Genomic DNA, 22585 nt, shown 5'->3' with positions numbered 1-22585 from the left:
TGTGTGGTCACTTCTTTGACTTCAGTATCAATGCGATTCTTAATTTTTCCTCTGTTCTGAATGCTGGAAATTGACCTCTAGCAGAATTCGGGAATAGGACGATCAATCCACGCAATGAACGTATATCAAATTTCCTCCCAACGAGTGCTAATTTAACATTTATTCATTCGACCGTAACAGTTTGGAAATGCATGGCCTCTTGGTTCATTTATTGAACTCGGCCTTGGTGTACTCCAGGAACTTGGCAAGAGAACCCTCGGTAATTCGGCCCACTGGCAAGACCTTCACATTATGCTCCACAGTGTAAACCTTCCCAAAGTTCAGCCGGGACATCGGGTCAAGTTTCTGATCAGGCTTCGCCGGTTCAACCTCCAATGGCTCCTTAGTCATCTTAGGTTCATTCACCTTGGTTACTGGATGACAGCCGCGCATGTAGACGACCGTGTGCTTGTTGCGATCAACACCTGATTTAGCTACACCCTGACCACTATAAGTGGTGATAGGACTAAATAACAATCAGCAAAAACACTGCTCTAGCAGAAAATTGATGACTTACAGACACCAAGAGCATCCTTTTTGCTCTTTGATAACCACCATTCGCCGAATACTGCTATATATTGGTTCTTGGTATTTGCCTTTGGTATAGTCCCGGCCGAGATTTGAGCCTCTCTGGCTCATAATAGTTCCATGCAGCCCTGCATTTTCATGCCAAAGCATCGCGAAGACCTATACACTTTATGAGCAGTGTTGCATAGACCGAGGCTTGAGGGAATATACTTACCCTTCCCACACGAAAGAATTTGCGAGGATCGCTCTGTCTTTTATAGCCTGCTTTATGTATTAGCAAACCATCTAGCTCTGTTTGAATGCCACTCAAATGCTTACGAGGATCCAGGGTCTCGTTCTCGCCGCCATTTCCAGTAGTTGCAAATGCGGATTCCGAAGACTGTCGCTGGTAAGGTTAGGCAAATCTTTCTTCTGGAGGGGTATGTATGACTTACTACTAGTGTTTCAATATCCCGCTGAAGCTCCCCCAGAATAGGATCTCTGCGGTAGCTTCGGGGGCTGGCTCCGGGGGTAGGAAGTTGCTGTGATAATATATGCTCTCCCAAGGTAATTCCTTGTAAGTCATCCGACATGGATCTTGGGCTTGATGCATCGCTGTGGGAGGAATCAGTGGTATCGCTGTGATCGGATAGACTGGCACGATTGTATCTGCGGCTGTTAGGTCCATAGATCTTCCGTGTAGGACTATTGAGTATCCTTGAACTGAAGTTTGGGGAAGTGCTTCCTCGGGTAGTAGGCACAACAGAACTGCTTGCGTGAAGGCTCCCTTCTGCATGCTGAATGGGGCGCTGGCTATGAGTTGTCTCTGGAGAGCCGTAATTAAAGCTTGTCTGAAAATCACATCTCTCGGATTTAGGTTGACTATAATCATGCGGAGTGGGCTTCCAACGTCGATTATAACGTCCTGCATGAATAGTGCCGTGCCCTATTGCGATCGGCTGCGCATATGACGATTCTCCTAGCTGTGGATATATGGATCCAGACCCAGATCCAGATCCAGAAGAACTCCTTTGTCTCGCCGTATTACTAGTTTGAACTTGGTCAGAGGTATCCTCAATATGAGTCAAGGCTGCGACATGTACTGAGGAAGATTGCATACCCTGATGAATTGATCTTCTCCCACCCAGTCAATGTTACCAAGCCTCCCGGATAATCCCATTCAAAACATGACTCTCCTGTAGGTGTATCAATGATATGCTCATGCCCAGTCCTATCGGGTAGAGTAAGTGTTCTTTACCTGAGAGATTATAAATCAGACGAAAAAATCGTCCGGTTTCAGTGTGGATTGTCCAATCTGCGGTCATTGTTGCTACATGTCATTTCATTCCGAGGACAAAGAGGGATTGGACCGAGACATTTGTATCTCGAAACTCTTCTCTTTGATACCCCCATGCGGCTCGGTCCGTCCACACGGGACATGGGTCTTGGAGTGAAGCGATTGTGTTTAGCGCGTGCACGGTGACTCTTGATGATTGATTGGCAGTCGTGGACCATAGGGATCAATATGCCCGATGCTTTGTGCAGGGTTCTTCAGAGGCAAAACCCCTTGGCTGAAATAGAATATTGCATCATTTTGAGACTTTCAATGAGTTGAACGAAAATCATCGATGGGCAGGCGCTAAGGGACAGGGATAGGAGACAACGGAGCATAAGTGATTGGCCTGCATTCTGTCGCTGATTTTAACCAAAACGCCACGACGAGGCTTTATGCATGTCACGTCAAACATACAACATCAAAGGATATGGAAATATCGAGGAGTAAGTGAGGGGTAAGAATTCCAGACCAGCAGAAACCCTGGTCTTTAACTGCAGATACTATACCCATGTTCCAGCCCCACCAACACTCATGACCCCCTGGCAACCGTTGGTGTGATAGCCCAAACCCCCAATCTTGTTGATCCCCATATGTGATCAATTTCCCGCTGTTGGTTTTCGGGCGAAAAACTATGTGAATTCGGGTTTTTCCAACAGAACTCTCACGGGTAAGCTAAATATTCAAAGTATGCACTCTTGAATTCTCATCACCAACACTGATCTCTTAGGCGCTTTTGACTGGAACATCCTTGACTCAATGATGAGATCAAATCGATTTCATCTTCGAACAAATGGCCGTTTCTTTGCCGTCAACTGGAAAGAGCTAAGCTTCTAATGCTTTGCGAAGTCATCCATGGATGTCTTTCTATGACCAAAGCCAACCACTCCAGATACCTTTCGAATTTTCTAGGCATAATGAAAGCCAAATTTAACATATAGTCCTAGATGTCCGACCGAGGATCAGTTTCGGCCCCCTGGCCTTTTCGAATTTCTAATATTCGAAGGTTTCCCCTCTCGAGAGAATAATCGCGCTAACCTTGCTAGGTTTTCGAACGTCCCAAAATACCTGAATCATTATCCGCTATTACTCGGCTCCGAAACTTTCACCAGGCGCTACAACACAACCGAGTAAGAGACGGATGGCCTACGGACTGGCGCTGAATAGCCGATGTAATGCTATACCGGTCCATGATATGCACTTTGAGGTCAAAGCTATCAACAACGCTATTGAATACCCGCAGGACTATCAATATCATCTTTGAAACCGACAATTGCAAAGCTAAAAGACAAAGAAAAATAATAGTAAAACACATGACCTGACTACGGAGTGGCGTGGCAAACATGGCCCGTCCATAGGGAAGGTCACAGGATATCAACTCTGCCTCTGATTCGTTTGTACCGAAGATAGCTGCGAGAAATCTCCGAGAAAATCAGATTGCTCTTGCCCCTTGAGGAAAATGCGCCTGACTGGCAAGCATCCTTTCAACTGATGTCCAAATATCCGATCCTCGCTGCTCAGAGCAATCTCAGTTAGCGCTAGTGGCTCTATGGATGGATGTCGAAGCACTTCCGTCGCACGATTCACGAACAAATGATTACAGATTGAAGCGGAGCCAAGACTTGTACTTTGATTGCTTCAAATCAGGATTCGGAACTCGGATAGCTAGAAGCAAATGTACGGGTTATTCATTGATGGTATTCTTATTGACTACGAGTACGTAGGCAGTTGCGTACTACCTTGTTACTACTACATACTCGCACATTTCAAATTACTACTAACATTTTTTATCGTACCCCCGAAGCCGGCTTCTTATGTACACATCATCTGCTTCACAAGGCTTCAAATGTACCAAAGTTTGTACACATGCATCATCCCGAGGTCCATGGATGTACTTTTATATCGGGGGCCTCACCTCGTCCAAAAATTGAAAATATCGTTCAGCCAATATTCAACAAATGTTGAATCGAAGCCTGCCGAGATTTATTTGTTGCTTGTATTTAAATACATATGTATATAGACATTACCACACATGCATGCACATGATGTAGCTACTAGGTAGTATAAAAATCAATTTACAACCTCCAACATTGAAACCTTCAAATATCAGAATCCGAGACAGCGTATGTATACCTATAGATATTCAAATGACAGATGCCGTCAACTAAGATTACCTACTAGGTAGTTTAGCACACATGTGCATGCGATGCCCCAGGCCAGATGCCAAAATTTACATGAACATTTGTTTGAATGGAAACATCCGTAGAACCGGGCTACTAACAGTTGACCTATCCAGATTCAGGACTGTGAAAGCGAGAGTTACTAACTTTGAACCTATGTGGGCCTTTCTAACCAGAGCTTCCAAGGTCAAAAGCAAACATTTGAAAATTGAAATACACCTGAAATGTATTAGCCTTCTATCAATACATGTCATTCCATGGTTGTTGTTGTCGTCGGTAAGCCATCATTGTTTCTCGCTAGAACGGATTCGCTAAGTCATTGTTGCTAAATTCTTATTATCGTTGACGGATTCCTATTTTCGTCACTCATTGTCTTTTCTGATTCATTGTTGAGTTTATCTCAATAAAATCGTGGTAATTTGCAAAAATGTCGTGAAATAAAGTCGAAACTTCCATACTTCCAAGGCTAATGCATACTAGTACATAGTGCCTAGGTGCCTCCGTCAAAACCCATTTAGACGAGTAGCTTCAGAATCCAAGATAATAGATAATTCGCACATTTGATGCGAATAATCGCACTTCAAAACGTTTATGTCACTTACAGCCCATCGCAACACCGGAAAATCTCGGACTTGAAGCAACAGAGGATATCCTCGGGTGGGCCGATGATGTCGTAGTCCGATATCCGGAAGATGCATGTGCCCCAAGTTGATCGGCAAAGGCATGAATTGTCCGTCTTCAACTTGAACGTCTAAGAAAACTTTTCTTCAATTTTCTACTTAAAAACAAAACCTCCGGTGTACACCTAGACAGCTACTAGTATACATCGTTCGATTCTCGTTTAATAACTTCCCTCGGCTTCCCCCCGCACCCCGCAATCGCAATGGCTTCTCTGAATGAACAGCTCACGACATTGATCGGAAATTACACAGCCTGTGATGTACGTCCTTCTTCTCAAGAGTGGTAAATGCTCTACGTTGTATTGCCTCGAACTAGCATGTTCTAACACTGGACGGTTCGCAGGTGTCAGATGCCCTTCTCAAGCTGCAGAAAGTACCAGAAGGGAACGCACCACGAGCAGGATATCTAGCCGATCTCAGTAAGTTGAGATCCTATGGATTCCTCGAAAATATGGAGCCAGCCTTGTCCTTCAATATAGGGACTCTTAGCTCATTGCAAACAACAACCGATAGATCCCTTCTCCCCGATAGCCGGAAGAAACGACACTGCGCAGAAAATTGCCGCTCCAGCAACTACCTTCAAGTTCATCAATAAAGGCGACAGCCCACCAGCGATTGCCGTTGAGAATCCCGAGAAGCATGGATTCCCGCCGGGAAAGCACTGGGTAGACTATGTAGGTGAGTTTCAGAATAGGGACCCAAGTAATGCGGGGTCCATTATTGTGATCGAGCAGCCGGATGAACAGTACTGTGCCGTGACGGGCGGTATCATGGCGACGAGAATGAAGTTTTTGGGTATTAAAGCTGCCGTTGTGGGTGGGCGAGTGCGAGATTTGAGGGAGCTTCAAGAAACAGGGCTTCCGGTGAGTTACCTAGTAACTATTCCTTGGTTTATACGATCCTCTCTATTCGCTCTACTTTAGGAACTCAAGAGTCATGGCTAATAAACCGCTCTCCAGATCTGGGCGCGTGCCACTTCGACTGTTGGTACGGGGGCTGAAGCTAAAGCTGCAGTGCGCAATGTGCCCATCACAATTGGGGGAGTTTCTGTGTCACCGGTAAGGCACAAATACTGCTACTATGACTCAGTTAGATGTTCTATACTGACTTCATTATACAGGGCGATATCATCTTCTGCGACCCGATGGAGGGTGTGGTGGCCATTCCACGCGATTTACTAAGCGCCGTCCTTGAGGTCATGCCTAAATTGATTAGTATGGATGATCAGGCAAAGGGGGCCGTGGCACAGGGAATGAGTGTGACAGATGCTTTCAAGAAGTTCCGAGCATAAAGGACATCAGGGATGAAGATAGTATGCACAATAAGTCAACTTGTATGTTCTAACAAAGTTCAGCTGAATCTAGCGATATGTATAGCATTGTGTGAAACGTTAACCTTCAATGTTGGAAGATCTGGAGTAGCAGCCCTGGAGTCATTGCAAGGTGAAATAAGAAAAAATGTCATTCTGTCGTGGTATCTAGCTATTTAATACATCGGAAGAAGATATGGACGAAAAAGAAAAAAGTCCGACCGCTGTGCAAGGTGTTATGATGATACGGTTTTTCGTTTATTCGGCAACCCAGACAGCCGCCATTCCCATACCAGTGCCAACACACATACTAGTGACACCGACCTTCTTGTTTGTGCGCTTGAGCTCAGTGAGCAATGTGCTCACTTGACGAGCACCGGTGCAGCCGAGAGGGTGGCCAAAAGCAATGGCACCGCCCTTGGGGTTGATCTTCTCCATGGGCAGACCGAGCTCGTTCGCACACCAGACACATTGAGAAGCAAAGGCCTCATTGATCTCAAAGATATCCACATCATCCTTGGTAATTCCAGCCTTCTCCAGAGCAACGGGGATGGCCTTCCAGGGACCAATTCCCATGAGCAGGGGCTTGACACCAACAATGCTGGCGGAGACGTACTTGCCAATGATCTTCTGGCCGAGGCGCTCAGCGGTGGAACGCTTCATCAGCAGAACGGCCGCGGCACCGTCGGAGATCTGAGAGGCATTACCAGCGTGGATGGAGCCATCCTTGGCGAAGGCAGGGCGGATCTTGGCCAATGACTCGGCGGTCATACCCTTGCGAATGCCGTCATCCTCCTTGACGGTGATGGTCTTCTCCTCACCAGTCTTAGGGTCAGTCCACTTGACCTCAAGAGGAGCGATCTCCTCCTTGAACAAGCCAGCGGCCTGAGCCTTCTCGGCCTTCTGGTATGAGGAAGCAGCGAAAGCATCTTGGGACGCACGGCTGATGTTGCGGTCCTTGGCCATGTCCTCGGACAGGACACCCATGGGGACCTTGCAGTTGGCGGACTCGGGGTGGCTCTCGAGGAGCTCAGAGAATTCGGTGACAGCACCCGGACTAAGAAGGGAGATAAACGTCAGAAAATCGAGGTTGGAGTGATGAGACTAGGACGATCATGGTACTTACCCATACTGCGAGGACATGCTCTCGACACCGGCACCAATACCAACATCGATCATGCCTGACTGCAAAGCATTTGCGATATCAATAACAGCCTGCAGACCACTGGAGCACTGGCGGTTCAAGGCCTTGACGGCAGCGGTCTCGGGGAAACCAGCCACGAGAGCAGCAGCGCGGAACTCGGTAGCACCACCGCCGGGAGGAAGGACGGAGCCCACGGCAATGTCCTGCACGGCACTAGGGTCGATGCCACTCTTGGCAATGACAGCCTTAAATACACCGGCCAAGAGATCAGCAGCAGCGGTATCCTTGAAGCCACCCTTGCCGCCCTTGGTCAAGGCGGAGCGGAGGGCACATGTGACAACAATATCATCGGGGTGCTTTTCGGTCAAAGCAGCGGCTCCCTTGCGGCCACCGAAGTGGGAGGAAACCTGAGACAGACGCTGTTGGGCTGTGAAGCTTCCGTTAGCATGCATGTTTTTTTTTCTCTGTCAAGTGTCATTTCCTCCAAGTCAGGTTGCTGACTTCGGGTAGTTGGACAATACATACCAGATGACATGACGTAAGAAGAAAGCTGAAATATGGGGTTCTGGGGTGATGAGAAGAACCTGGGGAGGGCTAAAAATGCGGGAGAAAAGAGGATCAGGTTTCTAAGATGACGGATGGGGCCTCTTTTATACAGTAGACCGTGACATTCGGTGGTACTGCCCTTGTTGCAAGCTCGCCGATGCTGCTCACGCAGCAAAAGTGCCGAGGTCCATCGGATCATTATTGTTCCGATCTGTGCTTGTGTCATAAAGTCACGTGGAGAGGGATGATCGCATGTGAACCCAAGCGGACGGGCCCACTTTAAGCATGTGCGCCGAGCTGGTCTACCCCGGTATATGGGATGTAGTATGGAGTAGGATGATGCATGATGCAATTCTAGAACTTGATTTCAGTTATTAAGATCACGTCTGAGAAAATATTATTTTACTTGCACTCTACGACATTGGAAAGCTATGACAATTAATAGAAGACATAAAATGCATCAATTGCTACCGACTGTACATGAAAGGAAATAACCTAGACGCGACAGGAAGGGGATCGAACAGGTATAAGGAAATCGGGAAAATATGGAGACAACCTCCCTCGCTGGCAGGACGTACATATTACCAGCCTAGGAAAGGGAGATCTAGGAGAGATCTAGTTGGTGTAGAGAAGAAAACTGATCGGTTCCTGCATCGTTTTTGGGAGACAAAGGTGGAGGGAGAACAGAGGGAGAGTTGTAGAGAGAGGGTGGAGACAAGAGGTTGAGAGAGAGCTTTTTTTTCTGCATTTACATGCCGGGGGAGATCAACTTGCCCTCGGCACGGCTCTCAGGCTTCCAGCCACCAGCGAAGGGCGCAGCGCCGAGCTCCTTCTCGTAGGAACGGATGCGAGCCTCCAACTCAGGACGGAAGTGACGGATCAGACCCTGGATAGGCCAGGCGAAAGCCTCACCCAGAGCACAGATGGTGTGGCCCTCAACCTGCTTGGTAAGCTCCTGGAGCATGTCGATCTCACGCTCACGGGCGTTACCGGTCTCCAGACGCTGCATCATCTTCATAGTCCATGTGCTGCCCTCACGGCAGGGGGTGCACTGTCCGCAGGACTCGTGCTTGTAGAAAGTGGACAGACGGGAGATGGCGCGGACGATATCAGTGGACTTGTCCATAACAATGACGGCGGCCGTACCAAGACCAGACTGCGAGTCCTTGAGGGCATCGAAGTCCATGAGCTGGTCGTCGGCGATGGACTTGGGGATGACGGGAGTCGAAGAACCACCGGGAATAACGGCGAGCAAGTTGTCCCAACCGCCACGGACACCTCCACAGTGCTTCTCGATCAAGTCACGCAGAGAGATGGACATCTCCTCCTCGACGGTGACGGGGTTGTTGACGTGACCAGAGATACAGAACAGCTTGGTACCAGCGTTACGCTCACGACCGAAAGACGAGAACCAACCAGCACCACGGCGCATGATGGTGGGGACGACGGCGACAGTCTCGACGTTGGTGACAGTGCTAGGGCAGCCGAAAAGACCGACAGCAGCGGGGAATGGGGGCTTAAGACGGGGCTTTCCAGCCTTGCCCTCAATGGACTCGATGAGTGAAGTCTCCTCACCACAAACGTAGGCGCCCATTCCACGGTGAATGTAGACATCGAAATCGTAACCGGTACCGCAGGCGTTCTTGCCGATCAGGCCGTTCTCGTAGGCCTCGTTGATGGCACGCTGAAGGACGGTCGCCTCGTGGTAGAACTCACCACGGATGTAGATGTAGGCGGCATTGGCGTTCATGGCACGACCCACCACCAAGCAACCCTCAATCAACTTCTGGGGGTCCTTGCGCATAATCTCACGATCCTTGCAGGTACCCGGCTCACCCTCATCGGCGTTGATGACCAAGTAACGCGGTCGGGGGTCCTTGTCCCAGTCCTTGAAGTTCATGAATGACTAAATTGAGAGGCCACGACGGTTAGATAAAGACTCATTCCCCATGCAATTGAGTTGCCCCAATGGACCCCTTCAATCTTGAACTTACGTATTTCAATCCCGAGGGGAAACCAGCACCACCACGGCCACGGAGGCCGGAAGCCTTGATCTCGGAGATGAGCTGCAATAGAAAAGCATCAGCAAGCCGTTCTTCGTCCTACCCGCCCAATCCGGACGATATTCCCAACTGAAACGAGTCTACCCACCCAGTCATGGCCCTTCAGAACCATTTCCTTTGTGCGGTGCCAATCACCATACTTCATTGCCGACTTCAGGTCTGCGCCATGGTGTCCGTAAAGGTTGGTGAAGATGCGGTCCTGGTCCTTTAGTCCGCCATAGTGCTTCACGGGAGGAGCCTCTTGCACGGACGCGAAGGAGCGGGCGGCCGCTCCCTGGGCGCGGAGGGAGCGGGATGAGAGGTGGGAGAGGGAGGAGGTGGTGGGAGCCGCCGCTCTGGATATCATGATGGCGGATTGACTGCTGTGTGGTGTGGAGGGTCAAGCGGTCGGAAAGAGAGGGAAGGGGGAGCTCGCGGTAATTAGCAATTCCTGCGCTCTGCTGAACGATCCGCCTTTACGTGCGTTGTGATTGGGTTGTGGTCATGTGATCGTTGATTAGTCAGTTATTTCCTATTTGGGATAGGTGACGACGTTTCATAGATCTAAATCATCTTTCACGATTCTGACTTCTCCCTTTTACTGACTAATACTTCCTAACTATAGCTGTGGTACATATAGTACTGCCTGCTTCGCCATTGTAGGCTCATCCGTCGCGAGGACTTGCAGTGGCTCAACGGGAATTAAAACCCGCTCAGCATCACCAACCGTGCACGCCCACTGTAGCCATTCCGGAGCCAACCATTTGCTAGCCGATGTTAACCAAGTAACTCCATCTTGCTCAGCCAATTGAAGGAAAGCATCTCTGTCCTTTGAGAGAGCTTGAAGCAGTTGCTGAGCAGCCGAATTCGACTCATCAGTACTTCCGACGGTTAATGGGTATTCGTTGATCAAAAATTCTACCCATCGAACCAATCGCGGAGAAAGTGACGACTTCACCTCTTGGTTGTCAGAAGTGGCTGTCGCAACTAGGAAATTGATTGCAAGCGCAAACATTACTTGAGGGTCCGTGGCCCAAGGCCCATTGGCAACACGGCCTATGAAGTACTTTTGACTTGTTGCCTGCAGATCTTTTGGCAAGAGACGGAAAAGCTCCGCAAGTCGGAATAGTTCACCATTCTTAGTGATTAGAGATTGTCGCTCGAGAATGCGGACCTTTGTCCGAGATAGAATCTCATGAGACAAAGACCCAGCTGGTATTTTCGACATGTGCTCGTTCAGCAGGCTCTTGATACCCTCCCAGCTTTCATCACGCTCGTGTTCCCGGGCTCGAGCAATAGTGTAGGATGCAATTATCAGTGCAGTCTTGTCTAGCGTGATTTGGCCGTCGCGGTAGACTTTTGCAAATATTTGCTTAAGATTCGCCGGTTCTGACGGCAAGTCTTGAGCGCTAGCTTGCAACTGGAGAATGTGCGCAATAAGCTCGAGGCAGGTCTGGGAAAGTGCTGCCAAAGAGCTGCGGCTGTTGCCGTACGCCTTTGGGATTGAGATGTTTGATTGTTCGATCTGAATACCCTTACGCTCTCGGTCGTTGGCTTCCATGATTTTAAGAGCGTTGAATAGAGCCGGCGAGATAATCGCATGCTCCATTGGACCTTGGGGGGCAAGAAGCGGATAGGACACATTAAAGATGTAATAATGGTCATCAGTGTTCTGGGCCACTTCGGGGAACATCTCGATCTGGCGGGCTTTTGCTTGACCGAGGGGGCTGTCTGCTGCCACGCCCAATTTCACAATACGATAGTCAGTTGGATTGTTGGTAATGCAGAATCCATAGTTCATGAGCACTGTCTTCGTTAGCTGTCACTGCGATGTCATTTCAAGAAGCGTTGAGTACGCACATTGTTCATTGTTCCGAGGACCGTAATTATTTGCGATCTCTTCGCCTGGAGAAGTATCCTCTAAGATGATCATGCCAACATCCTCTTCGCCCGCCCTCCACTCAACCTTCGCCAAGGGCCGATGATTGGGGAGATCAATGAGCGGCAACAACACCGAGATTCCCTCCTCCGGGAGATCATCCACGGCACTCGACAAAACCTTTGCCGAGAAGGCGCGAGAGGTTAAGATCGTCCAGGCCCAGAGATACAAGTCCCTAGAAAGTCAGCAAAGTACAAGACATGGGCATTCGATAGTAGATAGAACTTCACATGATACAAGTACAGTTCAAAACAAAAACTTACCAAGTAAATGCCTCAGCCCCCTCATACCCAGCCTGTTCCAACTGGTCGACAGAGAAATCATACTGCTTGTCCCAGTCCTGATACCTCTGCACCGTAGCATCCGGGATTCCAGTCCCCTGCAGCCAATCTACATCCTCCTCCCCAAATAACATCGGAGTGGTCAATTGGCCGGGCTGTGGCAAAGTCCGCAGATATGGCCACCAAAAGCTCTGCTCTCCACGCAGAAAATTGGCCATCAGGAAGAAAGTCATGGTCTCCGCCAGTCCCACGGCATCAATGAATGCCTGCGGTAATTTCACACCATGCGAAGAGAACGACCACTTGGCGGAGCTATAATCTACCGCGTTAAAGTAGGACATTGTCACGCCTAGAGGCGCATTGATTACCCGTGTGTCCTTTGGGACCGCTGTGGGCCAATCCGCTTTCACTTGGACATGGACGCCGCGCTGGGCGTCTTGGGCTATGCATACGCTGTCATCTAGGTGTCCACCGTTGCTGCAAACCCATTCCAGCAGGGATTTGTGGTCTGCCAGGGAATGGGTTGCTGTGTCTCTGTTGCAATATTTTTTTAATATTTGTTGAACTTCAAGGTATCGAATGACATGTGATAGGACGACTTCTTGATACTCACTCGGATGGTGGGGCCATTGCTCTAAAGAGTGCGAGACTGCTTATTGAGGCTTTTTTCGGTTCAAAAAGATGTCCTTGTCACCAATTGAATTTCGAAAATTCCGTTCTCAGTAAACTGGCAAGCACAAGTGATAGAAAAGTGGTATCATCAAATGGTGAAAGATTCGGCGGGATGTCACCGATGTGGGTGATCCAGACCCACTTTTTCTGCCCGCAGAGAAGCACCAACTTGAGAGAAGTATGAAGTAGTAAGTAGTACATGAAGAATTCAATATCAAAATTACAACGTCCAATTTGTCAATACAAGTCTCCGAATCAGGTAGCTACTAATCATCATGAGCCATGGAGCTCGGAGCTCGGTTTGTTTTACAGAAGATATTTATGAACTAAAAGCATGAATTCACCTTTCTAATTCAAACATATCGTACAGGACATCACCCCACCTAGAGCATCAGAGCCATAAACCCATGAAACATCACCCCATGATGCACACAACAACTTGGCATCGAGAAAGAAAAAAAAAAACCGAACACATAAATAAATCCGTGTAGACGAACTCGACGGTCATCAGATGTAGTCCTCCCAGAGATTAACCAGATATGGAAAATATGTACAAAGGCCGTGCCATAAAAACAGCACGTAAACATCCCAAACCAGCCAATTGAAGTGTGAAGAGATAAGAAGAAAATATTTGAAAAAATAGATGGATACCTTAGTATCCATGCAGCTCTCCCTAATAATTGAAGAAGATCATTGTGTATGCACACAGCGAGATAACAAAGCGCGAAAATGCAGACGTGAAAGCAGATGGGGGTAACATTAAGACAGGCAGGTCATTCCGACATTAATTTGAAGTTGAGGATTTGCGGCCTGGGACGAGAATCTCTACCAGCCCGTCATCCTCACCATCGCTGCTGTCATTTTGTTCGTCGTCATAGTGGGAGCTTACAGCCCGCGGCCGGCGAAATCCAGTGTATCGATTGGGATGCGGAAGGTTCGAGTAACCCAGGGATTCGTTGATGATAGCATCCTCTTCGTCGTCTGAATCAAGCATACCGGTGGCGCTGGGTCCGACCATTTCGCCCATGTCATCATCATCTTCATCCACTTCCAGAGGAACGCGGACACGTCGCCGCATCTCTGCGTGACCGTCTCCATCTTCATCAGAGGAGTTTGACAGTGAGTCTGGTGGACTGAATCCACCTTCATGGAACCCCGACGCAAAGGTCCGGTCATCATTTGATCCAAAGTCAGTGTTAGGGAAAGCGGTGTTGCCTCCCTCGGCGTCGTCGTCAATGCCAGCGATCACGAATGGGTTGCTCGTCCACTGAGAGTCTCGGCTGTCAGCCTCATGAACTCGGTCGCTCGCTGCATCTACATCTTCATTTTCAGCCGCCTGTTGCTTTTGGGCTGCTAGGCGTGCTGCCAGTTGCCGCCGAGCTCGGGAGGGACCCGTGCTCAGTGGAGCTGGAGGAGGGGGAGAATTGGGATTGGTTGACTTGTGGAAGTAGTTTGTACCTGGAAAAACCCCCATGTTAGCTCAGAACGAGAACAAAATAAACAAACCCTGAAATTTCTTTTCATAGTCTGGTCGAAAGTAGGTTACTCACATTCTCGGAATCGCCGTGGTCAATATTGGCAGCATCTCTGTCATCATGATCCTCCAAATCTTCTTCCTCGTCATCGTCACTTGAGCTGGCAAACCCACTCAAGAGAGAATGACCGCCAGCGCCAAACGCTCCACCGGAAACACTGCCCTGGTTCAAGTCAAATCCCTGGAAGGTGGAACCACCAATTCCACCATTTAGGCCTGCTTCAGCAAGCGCATTCGAGCTGCTGAATCCCTGGTTGGAGCTGATAGCCGCTTGGCGAGACCCAACTGACATGTCTGGGCGAACTCCTCCGAGGATGGCATTGTCTCGCTCTCGAGTTTCGGAAAGCGTCTGCTCAACGTAGTCAATCCAATCAGGATTTAATACTGAGTCCATGACAGAGCGCGAAAGCAGCTCCGGCGGGTGACGTTCGCTGAACTTGACAACCTCCTCAGCGACAAGGGTCAGATGACCCATGTAGCCGAGACGGATCTGCTTGGTCTTCTGGGCCTCGTCGCTGCGCTTCTGGCCCTCGATGATTGCAGATGTGATCTGGCCGGTTTCGAAAACGTTGACTGCGAGAGCACGGTTGTAGCCACGCTCCATAGGTCCGTTGAATACCTGCTGGATCACATCGTACACAACATTGTGGAGGAAGTTGTTCCAAGGGAAACGGAAGAAGAAGCCCTAAAAACCCAGTCAGAATAAGTTTCATGAAATATTGACACGGATGACTTACTAAGATCGTTGGGACGACCTTGTTCTCAACAAACTTGATTTTCAAGTAATCTCCAACCACCGGACGCCCGTCTGTGTCATACTGAATGTACTGCTCGGCAGGATCTTCAGCACCACCATCGTTGTGGGTCCTTTCTTGGACAGGCTCAACAATGGAAGACGAGGCCTCTGTTTGGTCGGCAGGTTCAGAAGTCGACTCTAGGGGCTGTTCCTTCGACGCAAAGAGCGGGGGTGGAACATCTTCTGGTTGAGCAGATACGGTGCCTTGCTCCTGCTCAGTCTGTGGGGACATTTGTTGTACGGTTTCGAGATGAATGTCACTGATCTCGCCCGCAAGACCGGTAGCAGGTGATAGGGCTTCCGAGGACTCGGGAACATTTTCGGCAGATGGGGTAGATGGCAAGTCGGCAGCCGAGCTCTCTTGTGACACCGTGGTTTGCTCTGAGGGTATATCAATTTGCTCAATGTGCCGGTCTACTTCCCTCTCGCCAACAAGCACGCCAGAGGCGCTGACATCCTCAAATCCTTCTTCTTCACCCGCGCGAGGCATGTGTGTACCCTTGATATCTGCAAGAGATCCTGAATCCAGGGCTGATCCATTCGTAAAGTCTGCCGTGGTTTCATTGTACTCCATGCCGGATTGCTCATCTCGAAGCGGGTTGAAGTATCCCTCTTTAATCAACCTCTCACGCTCGGCATCCCGATGCTGGACGTACTCGTCGCTACCAGGCTCGTTAAGAAGACCCATGTTGCTACAATGCAGCAATTCGGCCATCAATTCGCAAGTCTTGAATCGATCGAAACCGAGCGGCTCAATTTGTCCTCCCCATGCAGAGTTCAAGCGGCCTCGATCGACGGTCTTGAAAGTTTTCCCATCGTACACAGCGTGCTTTGAACTGGTAATCAAAGCCATGAATTCCGGAATGTGTTGGGCAAACGAACGAAGAAGATTGCCGAGGTAGATTGGGTCGTAAGGGGTTGGCATCGACTCGGGACTTCCTAAGTGTTCGGGATCATAGTCTGAATTGTTCTTGCGAATGACCTCAATCACAATACCCACGCCAACTGTCAGTGGATTGCCACCTTTGAGCATAGCTTGCACGAGTTGTTGCACACACTCTGCCGACACTAGCTGGCGGGTGAGGCTGTTCGGACCAATGCATGATTGATCATTGGGAGTGGCATTTGCGGAGATTGTAATGATCGCTTTTAGGAAATCGCCAGCAGATGTCTGGACTGATGCAGGCTGATCCGGAGACAGGAACGAAAGAAGGGTCGGAATCAAGTTCTGGGACCGGAGCCAGTCAACGGTTCCTTGGCCACCTTCCGCCTTTTCCAGGCTGATAATCTTGAGCAGGAGGTCCATAACCATGGGATTGTCAATATGCTGCAGCAGAGCCGGTACAATTCCATCCAAGGATTTTAGTAGATCTAACATCTCCTCTGTTTTCTTGTCTAGCAAGGTTTCGTTCACTTTGGTGAAATAACTAGCCTGCAAGGAATCGAGAGGCGCGGGGCGTCGAAGGAATCCCCAGAAGTCGCGCAGGGAGGCCGGGTTCTCCATAATGGTTTCAAGAATCGTCCATGTTTCCGAAGACAGAATCTCACAGGCCACGTATGCGTGCTTCAGGCGCGACTTTTCGACCTTCTCCAGGTCGTCTGCATTCAGCACGCCCTTCAAGGGATCCAATTCCTTTTCGTTCTCATTCACGTCGGTTTTGTCGGTTTGCTCTCCTGAGCCTGCATCTTTGGCAGTATCTTTCTCATTGGCATCGTCTTCGTCTTCATCGTCGTCGTCGTCATCGTTCACCAGGCTCGGTGCGGTCACGTAGTCCATAAGCCGTTTCAAGACATGGTCCTCGCGTAGATATTCTATGAGTTTTGTATTATGCTGTTTCAATTCTTGAATGATCTCTGGCTCATCCAGGAGGTCCTCTACCGTGACCTCGGGTTTGTCGAGAAGGGTATCGATGCTAGAGATACTCGCATATCCCCCAAAACGCCAGAACATGATGGAGTATGGTATAGCCGGAAAGAACGATTCATGGGACGTTTCAAGTCGTAAAGTCTCCGAGATATCGTAACGGAGCGGTCTATGGTACACGGGGTGTTGTCTGGAGGATTCGGAAGGGAATGGATTTTTCTGCAAGGTGAACCACCGATGTTGTTCACACACACACAGACAGGGTTGTCGCGGCAAGCGGGGGAGGTTGACACTTGGCTCTTATGTAGAGCGAGGGGGGGAGTGCGAGAGAGTATAGGCGTGGGCGGAGCTTGCGCTGTTGATCTAAGGGGTTAGCGCGGTGTTCGGATTGGTTGCATCAATGACGAAGCCGATGGTGTGTACCCGAGCTGCGGCTAGATCTCACGGGGACAGAATTCCATGAAATGCAGTGGAATCGGGTTGAGAGATGCAGAAAAGCAGCAGAGAATGCCCAGGAAGTGAGAAGGGGCAATTTTGAGAAACACCCACCTTGGTAATGAGAAAGACGAAAAGAGGAAATCAGTTGCCCTCCGGTGTGAGTTTTTGGGAGGGCGGGAAGGGGAAGAAGAAATGGAGAAGGGAAGAAATAAGGATGAGGGGAGAGAGACTTCACAAGTTGGAAATGTAGAGTGTTTTCTCTTGGCGCAGTCCATCCAGCAGGAAGCAACGGAGAGGAAAGGACACAAGGGTGAGAGATGAAGCTGGTTAGAGGGATTCGCACGAGTGCAGGGGCGGACTTAACACCACACACATGTAATCATCTGCGCGGGGATCGTAGCCCCGACCAGCGGCAGATAAGCAGCTCCTTCACTTCCAAGTCATTTATATCTACAGAAAGACCCTGAGGACATTTTGAAAAATTTACGGAATTTTTTAATTTATAGATTCAATTTCCAATACCGTTCACTGGACTTTGTGAAGAACTACAAAGAATAAAGATGCATGAATTCCAATCTCAAGGAATGGAATTTTGTTGAATCCCCCCCTCGGCATCGGATTGTGTTAGAAATCTAAATCCACATCCGGGCCCTGCAGAGTCGGAGGCGTCACCTCGTGCGCTTAATCCAAACCCGGAGAATTTCTAGAAATTCCATTCACGTATAGAATACCATTACTTCACCTGAATGATCAAAGTTGATGTGTTGGCCTTTTTTAAGATTTATGGGTTTTATCAATCTCGAGTCATCTGGAACATGAGACATGGCCCAGGCGTGGGTACCACGTACCTCCCGTCCTCGCTAGATCTGGCGTGGGGCGCGAGGTACTGGGTACGTCCCGCCCAAGTGCCCAATCGACTCCAGCCCAAGTTGTACACCTGATGGCTTTCATCTGATAAGTCACATGTGTAGAGACCAGGTGCCTGTACCATGTATACCAGATACGTGATCAGAATCTATATCATCAGTAAATATAGCTCGTTTCATCTGCAAACTAATTCATCTAACTTTTATAAGGCTGAGAATCACGTGTCTTTCATGCCTGAGGTGTTAAGGCAATAAGGCAATGATCTGACGTCGGCCTCCGCATTATCATTATCGGAGCCTGTGCGGTGTAGTCGATCGCTTTTGGAGTGTTACCTGTTGATTCGGTAGGCCTCAACCAAACAAGTTCCGTTTATCTTGCTTAAAGGCCCAACCTCTCTATTCTCTCGATCAGGGGGCTAGAAAGGTCAAAAAGCCTCTTCAATCGTCCAAACATTCAACCAACACGAACCCCTCTCTTGCCCCTCTCTTAAGCTTCATCTTAATCTCTCAGTCTGGCATAATGAATCGCCTCTTCGGAACCAAGAGCGCGGCTCCTAAGCCTACCCTCGATGGGGCAATCAGCAAGGTATATACCAGTCCCAACGTCTTACCAGGTCTATTGGCCAACTAACCCCGCCTACAACCAGGTTGACGACCGTGTCGCCAGTATCGATGTGAAGCTCTCCGCCCTTAACTCCGAACTCTCCACATACCAAGCCAAACTTTCCAAAATGCGAGACGGCCCCGGTAAAAACGCGCTCCGTCAAAAAGCCCTGAAAGTCCTACAGCGCCGCAAGCAATACGAGGGCCAACGTGACCAACTCTCCCAGCAATCATGGAACATGGAGCAAGCAGGCATGATGCAAGATAACCTCAAGAACGTCATGACCACCGTGGATGCCATGAAGACAACAACCAAGGAATTAAAGAAGCAATATGGCAAGGTGGATATCGACCAGATCGAGCGTATGCAGGATGAGATGGCGGATTTGATGGAGGTGGGCAATGAGATTCAAGATAGTATTTCTCGGGCCTATGATTTGCCAGAAGAGATCGATGAGGCGGATTTGGATGCTGAGCTGGAGGCGCTTGGGGAGGAATCGATGTTTGAGACTGGGATGGGAGAGGATGCGATGCCCAGTTTCTTACAGGATGAGGTTGCGCCGCCGCAGTTTATTGATGAGCCTGTGGAGCAAGCGAAGCTTAAAGAGGCTGCTGGCGGTCTTGGATAATCTTTTGTCGTGCCTTTACACTCAAGTCGTACTTTATGGCCATCTGGTCAATGAGTTTGGGGTCCTGGGCGTGGAGCTGATTATACATGATAGGTAGCTACGGTTGGCTTGTTGGCTTCGGGGCTCTGACTGACGTTATGCGATAACTACCAGTATGATCATTTGTAGCGTTTGTTTATCAGATATCAATTGATTGTTTCTTCAATACAGTAATAAAATTTGGCACAGCAAAAGTATGCCCGGATTGGACCATAATGTCAAAATGCTTGCGATGCAATATGTAGATCAATTGTGCATGCTTTTCCCCACTCGAATCAGAGTGAATGAGGTTCAATAAATAACCAGTTGACGGCGAAAACATGCAAGTCATGCCAAAAGTGTCGATCAAGCTTTTCCCATGGCGGTCAAAACAATTAGGGCCACGTTCATGATCACAATCAGCAGCCACACCAACACGGCAATGATGGAAGTGATCAAACTGTTGCGCATTGGAACAACCTGAACTTCCTCGCTATCACCGTCGCCAGATTGCTCAATGGGAACACTCATGTAGCGATTGAAACATGTGAACCAGATGAGTGGCGCGGATACAAATGGTAAGATCACGCTAAGGACAACTTGGCTGGCATTTAGCGTTTTGTCAAGCCCCTCCTTACCAACCGCGGCTGCAACAATGATACTGGGGATGATACTAATGGAGCGAGTGATTACTCTGCGGAGCCATGGCTGAATACTCCAGTTGAGCATTCCCTCACTCACCATCTGGCCAGCCATGGTGCACACAATTCCAGCAGAGATACCAGACAGCAGTAGCGCCAAAGCAAAGACAAGACCAGCGGCCGGGGAGATGGACGAAGACAAAAGTTTGTGGATGCCGAAAAGATTGGCGGAGGAACTGTCTGGTACATCAGACAGAGATGCGCCGGCTACGATAAGAATGGCGCTGTTCACAAAGAGAGCGAAGGTGAACAGAGCCAGCGATAACTCAATGATCGAGTACTTCATGCAGCTGCGAATCGCGTGAATGGTTGGTCGATACTCTACTTCACCACCTGTACTTCCCACTGGCACTGTAGTCTCCACATATCCAGCACTGACGTCGAAGTCTTTGAGACGAGACTGTACTACTCCACTTCCCAGAAAGAGGGAGTGCGGCATAACAGTGGCACCGAGAATACCACAGCTCTGGTACAGGCTAGAAATATAATGTCAGTGGGTGGTTCTCTGATGCTTAAATAAATGATCGAGGCATACCCTTCTGATTGAACAATAGCAGATGATGGAAGATAGCCTCGAAAGACCTCCCCAACAGATTGGCCCTTGATGAGAGAGAGCTGGATGCAGAAGCAAACGACGACAGCTAGCACCAGCCCCATGACGAAGAATTCAAACAAGCGTAGTCCCATCATGGATCCATTGGGGCGCCAGAAAAGAAGAAGGAAGAAAACATCCACCAGAGTAATGGCGCAGCCGGCTACAAGTGGGATTTTTAAGAGTAGATTCAACGCAATTGCTGATCCAACCACCTATTTCAGTCGTTAGTAGAGTTTTGGCTTTCGATCTAGACGCATATGTAAACATACCTCTGCAATATCGGTGGCAATAATAGCTGCTTCGGCAAGAAAGTAAAGAAAGTAGACCAACCACCTGGGGAGATGTGCGCGACAATTCTCCGCAAGATTAAGACCAGTGACAGAGCCAAGCTTAATACAGAGTGACTGCAACAGAATGGCAAAAAGGTTGGAAAGAAGCACAATGAAAAGCAAGGCATACTTGTAAGATGCACCGGCGGCAACATCAGTAGAGTAATTGCCCGGATCGATATAGGCGACAGCAATGAGGAAGCCTGGCCCGATAAAACGGCCAAACTTGGCCACACTGCGGGCACAATGCAAGGCATTGGAAGAAATAAAATCTTTGAAAGGACGGCGAGGTGGTCCGCTAGCTCTCGTGGGTGTCTTGCACCCCGAGGTAGCGGCCACCTCGCCGGGGGTTTTCTCAGTCCCGGGATCAGAATCTTGCCGACTGAGTGATCGAGTATCGATGGATATAGTATCGTCATCTATTGCAGTTCCTGTGCCCGTACCTGTCGTATTCTTGCGGCGCACACGAGAATTGACGATGCCATTGAAGTCATTGCGGGTAGTGATGTCTGGACTGAAGGGTGGCGGATTTTGGCTCCAGCCTGGATGTTGCAGCGTGTCGTCGTTACGCGAGGGGCAATTCATGATGAAAAGATCTTGACCGACTTTTGTGGGCGAGTAGAATTCACAAGTCCTTACAGAATCCGAAACCTAAACTGTGGGGGAGTTGGACGTATATGAATCCAGAGCAACCGGGCAAGTACCTTGGGGAGTCCGAAAGTGCCCGACTTTTTCTTAACGATATCGTGTGGTTCCGACGGCAAGTGAGCCTAAATTTGACCAGGTCGCCAACTGGTGACTTGTTAGGCTACCTCATTTCCTGCACATGTGGACCCAAAAGAGTTGAAGATAAAAAAATGTTATGTAAAATGATCATTGTGCCCAGGTTCTTACTGGGTCTATTTTTCGAATCTGTTCCAAAAGGCCAAGATCCGAGAGCGTTCTGTTATTATGAATTTGTACATACACAATCTGGGATCTTTGCCCCGCGTTCGCAAACGGCGGTGGATCGCGACGTTTCCACCCGCGGGGAAACCAGCATTCCAAGGCAAAAAGATCCCAATATTTCCCGACCGGTAAAGGTCATGATGCACTGGGAGTCAACAATCATGGATCGGGCAGATAATTCTGTATGACGACAAGAAGTTTTCAATCTGACAGGAATTTATTTTTGAATGAGGGGTATACAAAAAAAAAAAACAAAAACACTGAATTCGTAAACAGGCTGGGCTTAAAGACATGATGTCAACATGGGAACACGCACGCGAGCTGCCAACTGCCCTTATATAGTGGTCCCACTGTAACTATTTACCCGCGAACTTAGCTTGAGACGCAAAGAATTCTTGAACGTGAGTATTAAAATAGATCTTAAAATATTTATTAGCAATTCATTTCAATTATCCAAATATTCTTTAAATATAGGTAGATCCTTGAAATCCCATGAATATAGAGTATCCATAGAGACTAAGAATCTAGATCCTCCCCCCGCCATAAACAAGCCAGCTGCAAGGATACTGCAAGATCCCTAGAATGGGAAATG

The 22585-nt window shown here is 48.8% G+C and overlaps 8 protein-coding genes across 8 annotated transcripts; 2 read left to right on the top strand and 6 right to left on the bottom strand.

The window, feature by feature from the left end:
- Nucleotides 1-204: 204 nt before the first annotated feature.
- On the bottom strand, nt 205-1342 carry N7466_007570 (uncharacterized protein; the record flags this gene model as incomplete). The annotated part of the gene is made up of 6 exons (XM_057166959.1): nt 205-505; nt 557-726; nt 782-828; nt 886-952; nt 1002-1251; nt 1308-1342. 6 exons carry the CDS (start codon nt 1340-1342, stop codon nt 205-207), a joined length of 870 nt encoding a protein of 289 aa, XP_057020000.1.
- A 3600-nt stretch (nt 1343-4942) lies between these two features.
- On the top strand, nt 4943-6030 carry N7466_007569 (RraA family protein; the record flags this gene model as incomplete). The annotated part of the gene is made up of 5 exons (XM_057166958.1): nt 4943-4999; nt 5083-5158; nt 5253-5602; nt 5699-5797; nt 5860-6030. 5 exons carry the CDS (start codon nt 4943-4945, stop codon nt 6028-6030), a joined length of 753 nt encoding a protein of 250 aa, XP_057019999.1.
- Nucleotides 6031-6306: 276 nt separating this feature from the next.
- Nucleotides 6307-7644, bottom strand: N7466_007568 (3-ketoacyl-coA thiolase peroxisomal A precursor; the record flags this gene model as incomplete). The annotated part of the gene is made up of 2 exons (XM_057166957.1): nt 6307-7105; nt 7175-7644. 2 exons carry the CDS (start codon nt 7642-7644, stop codon nt 6307-6309), a joined length of 1269 nt encoding a protein of 422 aa, XP_057019998.1.
- Nucleotides 7645-8486: 842 nt separating this feature from the next.
- On the bottom strand, nt 8487-10147 carry N7466_007567 (NADH-quinone oxidoreductase subunit NuoF; the record flags this gene model as incomplete). Its single annotated transcript, XM_057166956.1, has 3 exons — nt 8487-9644; nt 9733-9804; nt 9890-10147. 3 exons carry the CDS (start codon nt 10145-10147, stop codon nt 8487-8489), a joined length of 1488 nt encoding a protein of 495 aa, XP_057019997.1.
- A 252-nt stretch (nt 10148-10399) lies between these two features.
- Nucleotides 10400-12630, bottom strand: N7466_007566 (SET domain protein; the record flags this gene model as incomplete). The annotated part of the gene is made up of 4 exons (XM_057166955.1): nt 10400-11586; nt 11641-11894; nt 11983-12534; nt 12614-12630. The coding sequence occupies 4 exons, from the start codon at nt 12628-12630 to the stop codon at nt 10400-10402; spliced, it is 2010 nt and encodes a 669-aa protein (XP_057019996.1).
- Nucleotides 12631-13456: 826 nt separating this feature from the next.
- N7466_007565 (SAPS family protein) lies at nt 13457-16953 on the bottom strand (the record flags this gene model as incomplete). Its single annotated transcript, XM_057166954.1, has 3 exons — nt 13457-14130; nt 14219-14891; nt 14944-16953. 3 exons carry the CDS (start codon nt 16951-16953, stop codon nt 13457-13459), a joined length of 3357 nt encoding a protein of 1118 aa, XP_057019995.1.
- A 1737-nt stretch (nt 16954-18690) lies between these two features.
- On the top strand, nt 18691-19402 carry N7466_007564 (putative SNF7 family protein (Cta1); the record flags this gene model as incomplete). Its single annotated transcript, XM_057166953.1, has 2 exons — nt 18691-18756; nt 18818-19402. 2 exons carry the CDS (start codon nt 18691-18693, stop codon nt 19400-19402), a joined length of 651 nt encoding a protein of 216 aa, XP_057019994.1.
- Nucleotides 19403-19786: 384 nt separating this feature from the next.
- On the bottom strand, nt 19787-21630 carry N7466_007563 (NRAMP family metal ion transporter; the record flags this gene model as incomplete). Its single annotated transcript, XM_057166952.1, has 3 exons — nt 19787-20597; nt 20657-20928; nt 20986-21630. The coding sequence occupies 3 exons, from the start codon at nt 21628-21630 to the stop codon at nt 19787-19789; spliced, it is 1728 nt and encodes a 575-aa protein (XP_057019993.1).
- Between the last annotated feature and the right edge of the window lie 955 nt (nt 21631-22585).

This window comes from Penicillium verhagenii (assembly GCF_028828195.1).
Source record: "Penicillium verhagenii strain IBT 33310 chromosome Unknown utg000007l_segment0_segment0, whole genome shotgun sequence".
NCBI classification, from domain to species: domain Eukaryota; kingdom Fungi; phylum Ascomycota; class Eurotiomycetes; order Eurotiales; family Aspergillaceae; genus Penicillium; species Penicillium verhagenii.
Note: the sequence above shows the minus strand (reverse complement) of the source record. Positions and strands in the feature narration are given on the sequence as shown.